This window comes from Entelurus aequoreus, linkage group LG03 (genome assembly GCF_033978785.1).
Source record: "Entelurus aequoreus isolate RoL-2023_Sb linkage group LG03, RoL_Eaeq_v1.1, whole genome shotgun sequence".
NCBI lineage: Eukaryota > Metazoa > Chordata > Actinopteri > Syngnathiformes > Syngnathidae > Entelurus > Entelurus aequoreus.
The window spans coordinates 8,713,782-8,721,973 of record NC_084733.1 but is presented as its reverse complement, the minus strand read 5'-3'; the positions used below and the strand labels follow the sequence as shown (position 1 = coordinate 8,721,973).

The window sequence follows — 8,192 nt, the reverse complement described above, 5'->3', positions numbered from 1 at the left end:
CAAATTAGGCATAATAATGTGTTAATTCCACGACTGTATATATGGCGGTATTGGTTGATATCGGTATCTGTTGATATCGGTATCGGTAATTAACAGTTGGACAAAATCGGTATATTGGATATTGGCAAAAAGCCATTATTGGACATCCCTAATTAATTTTATTTTTTTTTTTTTAGTGTGAATTTTGTCTGTCTATCTGTGTTGGCCCTGTGATGAGGTGGCGACTTGTCCAGGGTGTACACCGCCTTCCGCCCATGTGCATCTGAAATAGGCGACGCCCAACAAAAACCGGCAGGGGTTAATCTTGCACTGCACATAAAAAAAATCAAAAATGAAAAAATAAATAATAATACAAATAAAAAAGTGTTTGCAAAGACCCTTTTTTTTTTTTTTTTTTTTTTTTTTGTGTGTGAGTGTGAATGTTGTCTGTCTATCTGTGTTGGCCCTGCGATGAGGTGGCGACTTGTCCAGGGCGTACCCCACCTTCCAGCCATGTGCAGCTGAAATAGGAGACGCACAACAAAAACCGGCAGGGGTTAATCTCGCACTGCACAAAAGAAAATCAAAAATAAATAAATAAATAAAAATAAAAATAAAAAAGTGTTTGCAAAGACTTTTTTTTTTTTTTTTTTTTTTTTTGTGTGAGTGTGAATGTTGTCTGTCTATCTGTGTTGGCCCTGTGATGAGGTGGCGACTTGTCCAGGGTGTACCCCGCCTTCCGCCCATGTGCATCTGAAATAGGCGATGCACAACAAAAACCGGCAGGGGTTAATCTCGCACTGCACAAAAAAATAAAAAATAAATAAATAAATAAATAAAAATAAAAATAAAAAAGTGTTTGCAAAGACACTTTTTTTTTTTTTTTTTTTTTTTTTTTTTTTTTTTGTGAGTGTGAATGTTGTCTGTCTATCTGTGTTGGCCCTGAGATGAGGTGGCGACTTGTCCAGGGTGTACGCCGCCTTCCGCCCATGTGCAGCTGAAATAGGCGACGCACAACAAAAACCGGCAGGGGTTAATCTCGCACTGCAAGTGTTTGGAACGACCCTTTTTTTTTTTTTTTTTTGGGAGTGTGAATGTTGTCTGCCTATCTGTGTTGGCCCTGTGATGAGGTGGCGACTTGTCCAGGGTGTACCCCGCCTTCCGCCCATGTACAGCAGTAGTCCCCAACCTTTTTGACGCTTAAAATTTTGTCCCACGGACCGGTTTTTTTTTTATACTTTTTTATTTATTTATTTATTTTATTTTATTTTTATTTTTCATAAAGAAATACAGTCATGTGTGCTTACGGACTGTATCCCTGCAGACTGTATTGATCTATATTGATATATAATGTATATATTGCGTTGTTTATGTTGATTTAATAAACATTTAAAAAATAAAAATAAAAAAATTAAAAAAATATATATATATACAGTATTTTTTCTTCTTCTTTCTTGTGCGGCCCGGTACCAATCGGTTGGGGACCACTGGGCTAAAGCACCCCCCCGCGACCCCAAAAGGGACAAGTGGTAGAAAATGGATGGATGGATGAACAAACAAATCCTGCAATCACGCGTGTGAGGCTATTAGGAATAACAAAACAAAACAAAAACAAAACAAAAAAAAGTGGAGTTCCTCTCAACTCCTGGACCCTCCTGTTCATCAAGAGGCCCTCATAAACATCAGCGCGGTTAATAAAGTGCGCGCGCTGCTGCGGTGACGTCACCGAGGAGGAGGAGGAGGAGGAGGAGGAGGAGGAGGAGGAGGAGGGGGCGGGACACATGTGTCCTGTGGCGTGGACGTGGAGTGACCGAACACAGCTCGGTTCTGCGCGCATTGTCACCGATGCCCCGCCTCTGCTCGCACGCTGCCTTAAACCCGGCAGCCCGCAGCCAGAACCGAGCTGCATCCAATTAAGGCGGACTCTCGCCGGGGCAGGTTGCACCATCAAGGGGGGGCTTGGAAAAAAAAAGAAAAAAAAAAAGAGGCAAAATCCAATTCCTCCCTGCAGGACAATGTCGATGAGCCCCAAGCATACGACCCCCTTTTCAGTGTCCGACATCCTGAGTCCTCTGGAGGAGAGCTACAAGAAGGCGGCCATGGACCACGGGAGCGGCGCGCAGCTGCAGGCGAGCTACCGGCAGCCGCAGGTGTCCCAGGCGGCCATGCAGCAGCACCACATGGGCCACAACGGCGGCGTGTCGGCCTACCACATGAGCGCCGCCGGGGTGCCGCAGCTGTCCCACGCCGCCGCCGCCGCCGCCGCCGCGGTGGGCGGCTACTGCAACGGCAACATGGGCGAGCTGGCGCCCTACCAGGACGGCATGAGGGGCAGCGCCACGGCCGCGGGCTGGTACGGAGCCAACCCGGACCCCCGGTTCTCCACCAGTGAGTTCGCCCGCCGGTCCGCGGACCTGGCCGGACGCTAGCCAGCATTTCAATCGGCGTTTTGTTCATGAATCCTGCGCTAGGAAAAGTGGTCCATTCACAGTAAATTACTGTGACAATAACATTTACGCTCATTTAAATACCATTTGTTGTTCTATTTTCATTACAACTTTTTACTGTCTTATTTTTTTACAGTCAAGTGTTGGAATATTTCCAATATTCTGCATTTATATTCAACTTTATTTTCATATTCTCCATTTTGTTCTCAAATTCGCTTTTATTCTCATATTTATATTTGTTTTAAAATCCAAAAATCTCTATCTTTCAAATCAATATTCCGCATTTAAAATAAACTTTATTTTAATATTCTCAATTTTCTTCTAAAATTCGCTTTTATTCTCATATACATTTTTATATGAAACGTTATTGTGGTATTTAATATTCGTTGTACTATATTATGTCTGAATAAAAATGTATGTAATGGTGCAAATTTGTTTAAAAAAAATGCTGAAATATTTATCAAATGTGTGCAGAGAAATGTGACAAACGGTCAGAATCCGGAACTATATTATATAACAATAATGATAATAATATTAAAATAGGTGCAAATATTTTATTATACAATTAATTGTAAGTATTGTTTGTTTGTTTACATATGTCATATCATCATATCATTTGTCGTACTATTTTGATTGCAACTTTTTACTGTCTTATTTTTGGAATATTTCGCATATTCTCCATTTTGTTCTCAAATTCGCTTTTATTCTCATATTTATATTTGTTTTAAAATCCAAAAATCTTTATCTTTCAAATCAATATTCTGCATTTAAAATAAACTTTATTTTAATATTCTCAATTTTCTTCTAAAATTATCTTTTATTCTCATTTACATTTGTATATGAAACGTTATTGTGGTATTTAATATTCGTTGTTCTACACCTATTTAATCTCAAACCAGTACTATATTATGTCTGAATAAAAATGTATGTAATGGTGCAAATATGTTAAAAAAAATGCTGAAATATTTATCAAATGTGTGCAGAGAAATGTGACAAACGGTCAGAATCCGGAACTATATTATATAATAATAATGATAATAATATTAAAATAGGTGCAAATATTTTATTATACAATTAATTGTAAGTATTGTTTGTTTGTTTACATACGTCATATCATCATATCATTTGTCGTACTATTTTCATTACAACTTTTTACTGTCTTATTTTTTTTTTACAGTCAAGTGTTGGAATATTTCGCATATTCTCCATGTTGTTCTCAAATTCGCTTTTATTCTCATATTTATATTTGTTTTAAAATCCAAAAATCTTTATCTTTCAATTCAATATTCTGCATTTAAAATAAACTTTATTTTAATATTCTCAATTTTCTTCTAAAATTCGCTTTTATTCTCATATACATTTTTATATGAAAAGTTATTGTGGTATTTAATATTCGTTTTTCTACACCTACCAGTACTATATTATGTCTGAATAAATATGTATGTAATGGTGCAAATATGTTAAAAAAAATGCTGAAATATTTATCAAATGTGTGCAGAGAAATGTGACAAACGGTCAGAATCCGCAACTATATTATATAATAATAATGATAATAATATTAAAATAGGTGCAAATATTTTATTATACAACTAATTGTAAGTATTGTTTGTTTGTTTACATATGTCATATCATCATATCATTTGTCGTACTATTTTGATTACAACTTTTTACTGTCTTATTTTTTTTTTTTACAGTCAAGTGTTGGAATATTTCGCATATTCTCCATTTTGTTCTCAAATTCGCTTTTATTCTCATATTTATATTTGTTTTAAAATCCAAAAAATCTCTATCTTTCAAATCAATATTCTGCATTTAAAATAAACTTTATTTTATTATTCTCAATTTTCTTCTAAAATTCGCTTTTATTCTCATATACATTTTTATATGAAACGTTATTGTGGTATTTAATATTCGTTGTACTATATTATGTCTGAATAAAAATGTATGTAATGGTGCAAATATGTTTTTAAAAAATGCTGAAATATTTATCAAATGTGTGCAGAGAAATGTGACAAACGGTCAGAATCCGGAACTATATTATATAATAATAATGATAATAATATTAAAATAGGTGCAAATATTTTATTATACAATTAATTGTAAGTATTGTTTGTTTGTTTACATATGTCATATCATCATATCATTTGTCGTACTATTTTGATTACAACTTTTTACTGTCTTATTTTTTTACAGTCAAGTGTTGGAATATTTTGCATATTCTCCATTTTGTTCTAAAATTCACTTTTATTCTCATATGTATATATATTTTTCTATTAGACTTTGTTTTAAAATCCAACAATCTTTATCTTTCAAATCTGCATTTAAAATAAACTTTATTTTAATATTCTCAATTTTCTTCTATAAAATTCGCTTTTATTCTCATATACATTTTTAAATGAAACTTTATTGTGGTATGTAGTATTCGTTTTTCTACACCTATTTAATATCAAACCAGTACTATATTATGTCAGAATAAATATGTATGTAATGGTGCAATTACATAACAAATATGTTTAAAAAAAAAAGTGCTGAAATATTGATTAAATGTGTGCAGAGAAATGTGACAAACGGGTAGAATCCGGAACTATATTATATAATAATAACGATAATAATATTAAAATAGGTGCAAATATTTTATTATAAAACTAATTGTAAGTATTGTTTGTTTGTTTACATATGTCATATCATCATATCATTTGTTGTACTATTTTGATTACATCTTTTTATTGTTACTTTTTACAATCAAGTGTTGAAACCTATGGAATACATCCAACATTCTGCATTTATATTTAACTTTATTTTCATATTCTCAATCGTCTTCTAAAATTCGCTTTTATTCTCATATACAGTTTTATATGAAACTTTATTGTGGTATGTAATATTCGTTTTTATACACCTATTTGATCTCAAACCAGTACGATATAATGTCAGAATGAATATGTATGTAATGGTGCGATTGCATAATAAAAAAATGTTCCAAAAAAATATTATATATCAATGCTGAAATATTTATCAATTGTGTGCAGAGAAATGTGACGAACGGGGAGAATCCGGAACTATACTATATAATAATGATAATAATATTAAAAATAGGTGCAAATATTTGATTATACAACTAATTGTAAGTATTGTTTGTTTGTTTACATATGTCATATCATCATATCATTTCTTGTACTATTTTGATTACAACTTTTTACTGTCTTATTTTTTTTTTTACAGTCAAGTGTTGAAACCTATGGAATATTTCGAACATTCTGCATTTATATTAAACTGTATTTTAATATTCTCAATTCTGTTCTAAAATTCGCTTTTATTCTCATATTTATCATTTTTTTATTTTGTTTTAAAATCCAAAAATCTTTATCTTTAAAATCAATATTCATCTTGATGTGACATTTTATTGTAGTATGTAATATTCGTTGTTGTACTCCAAACAATACTATGTTATGTCAGAATAAATATGTACGTAATGCGACTACATCAATATTCTGCATTGAAAATAAACGTTATTTTAATATTCTCTATTTTGTTCTAAAATTCGCTTTTATTCTCATATATATTTTCATATGAAACTTTATTGTTGTATGTAATATTCGTTTTTCTACACCTATTTAATCTCAAACCGGTACTATATTATGTCAGAATAAATATGTAGTAATAGTGTGACTACGTGACAAATAAGTGTTGAAAAAATGTGCTGGAATATTTATCAAATTTGTGCAGAGAAATGTGACAATATGATAATAATATTACAATAGGTGCAAATATTTTATTATACTACTAATTGTAAGTATTGTTTGTTTGTTTACATATGTCATATCATACAAAATAGGTTTATAAACTGAAGCTGTCAAATTAGTTTTAACAAATAGAAATTAAAACATATTATAATATTGAAGGACAATAGTGGAAAAAAAAAAGAAATATTGCTTTATTTACTATAATTTTTTGGTCAATAATGAAATAATCTTACTGATTCTGAACGAAAATCGATCCTCAAAGTGGATTGATTTGAATAATAATATTTTTGAAATGGTCAAATGTTTGAATAAATAGAAGCAATATGCATAAAGTGAAGTATTTTTGTTCCCCCCCGCCAGTTTCCCGCTTCATGGGCTCCTCCTCGGGCATGAACATGGGCGGCATGGGCGGCCTGGGCTCCCTGGCGGAGGTCCACGCCAAGGGCATGGGCTCCCTGGCGTCCACCCCGCGGAGGAAGCGGCGGGTCCTCTTCTCGCAGGCGCAGGTCTACGAGCTGGAGCGACGCTTCAAGCAGCAGAAGTACCTCTCGGCCCCGGAGAGGGAGCACCTGGCCAGCATGATCCACCTCACCCCCACGCAGGTGAAGATCTGGTTCCAGAACCACCGCTACAAGATGAAGCGGCAGGCCAAGGACAAGGTGACCCAGCAGCAGATGCAGCCGGACGGGGGTTCGTGTCAGCAGCAGCAGCAGCAGCAGTCCCCGCGCCGGGTGGCGGTGCCGGTGCTGGTGAAGGACGGCAAGCCGTGCCAAGGCAGCGGGCAGCACACGCCCGCCGCCGCGCAGACCCACCCGCACCCGCACCCGCACCCGCACCATCACCACCAGCACCCGCAGCAACACCCGCCGCAGGCCGCCAACGTCATGCTCATGTCCGCCGGCGGCAACCAGGCGCACCAGCAGCCGGTGGGCAGCGCCGGGCACTCCCCGGACTTGGGCCCGCATTCCTCCAGCCCGCCCGCGCTGCAGAGCCATGTGCCCGGCCTCTCGCACCTCAACTCCCCCGGGGCCGAGTACGGCTCGGCGCTGCAGTGCTCGGCGCTCTTGTACGGCAGGACGTGGTGACCATAAGTACGAAAAAAAAAACAAAACAAAAAAACAGAAAGACTTCTCTCTTTTTTCAAGCATTTTTGGACCAGTGCACAATACAACTACTTTTTTTCTACCAGAAGTGGAACAGTTGGGATTTATTTATGTAAATTATATTGAAAAACAACCCTGTAAAAATAGACTTTCAAAGACGTTTTAATGTCAGCCGCATAGATTTAGAATGTAATTTTTATCTGGGTTTCCAATATTGTACAGTTTTATTTCCTCTCTTTTGGACACTTTGTTGCCGACTTGTTGTCATTTCCTTGGTATTTGTACGTCTCATTTATTTGTAACTTATAGATATTTGACCACGCAAAAAACAGTCCGACTAATAAATTATGGATGCAAGTTTGTGGAATATTTGCTCTCAAACTGGACAAGGAATGATAACAATAATAATAATAGCTAGATGAGGCAATTCCTGTAGGAATTGCGTCTGAATGCCACCCCGAAAGGGACAAGCGGTAGAAAATGGATGGATGGATGGATGCTCCAATGCTGAAGTTGAACTTGAAAATGACACATTTTTGAAGTACAGCACACAATTCCTGAACAGGCTGAATATTTCAAAGTTGGAACGGTTTGAATTGGATAAAAAATGTGGGAATTGTAGGAATTCCCATTCATTTCAATGGGAATTTCCCCCAAAAATTGGGAATTTCGGGTAATGCGGGAATTTTTTCATTTTTTTTAAATGGTAAAAAACTTGAATGGTCAGAATGAGTTGAAATGTTTGGTGTTGAAATTTTTTAAATCGGTCGAGAAATGTTGAAGTAGCAACATTTTAATTGAAAAATGGTATTCCTGGAATTTCAGGAAAACTGGGAATTTTTCCAGTAAAAAAACCAACAACTCTGTTTTTTCTCTTGGTTAAACGGTTAAAATGTGTTGACAAATATGGAGGGGGTAGTCAC

At 35.8% G+C, this 8,192-nt stretch overlaps 1 protein-coding gene across 1 annotated transcript; it reads left to right on the top strand.

The window, feature by feature from the left end:
* The first annotated feature begins 1,794 nt into the window (after positions 1-1,794).
* Positions 1,795-7,675, top strand: LOC133645374 (homeobox protein Nkx-2.1-like). The gene is made up of 2 exons (XM_062040234.1): positions 1,795-2,367; positions 6,527-7,675. The coding sequence occupies exons 1-2, from the start codon at positions 1,995-1,997 to the stop codon at positions 7,249-7,251; spliced, it is 1,098 nt and encodes a 365-aa protein (XP_061896218.1). The 5' UTR covers positions 1,795-1,994; the 3' UTR covers positions 7,252-7,675.
* The last annotated feature ends 517 nt before the right edge of the window (positions 7,676-8,192 follow it).

Bases quoted from the DNA above. Each gene is read 5' to 3' on its own strand.
- LOC133645374 (XM_062040234.1), top strand. From the start codon at position 1,995: ATGTCGATGAGCCCCAAGCATACGACCCCCTTTTCAGTGTCCGACATC. The intron at 2,368-6,526 runs GTGAGTTCGCCC...CCCCCCCGCCAG, and splicing joins GGACCCCCGGTTCTCCACCA to TTTCCCGCTTCATGGGCTCC.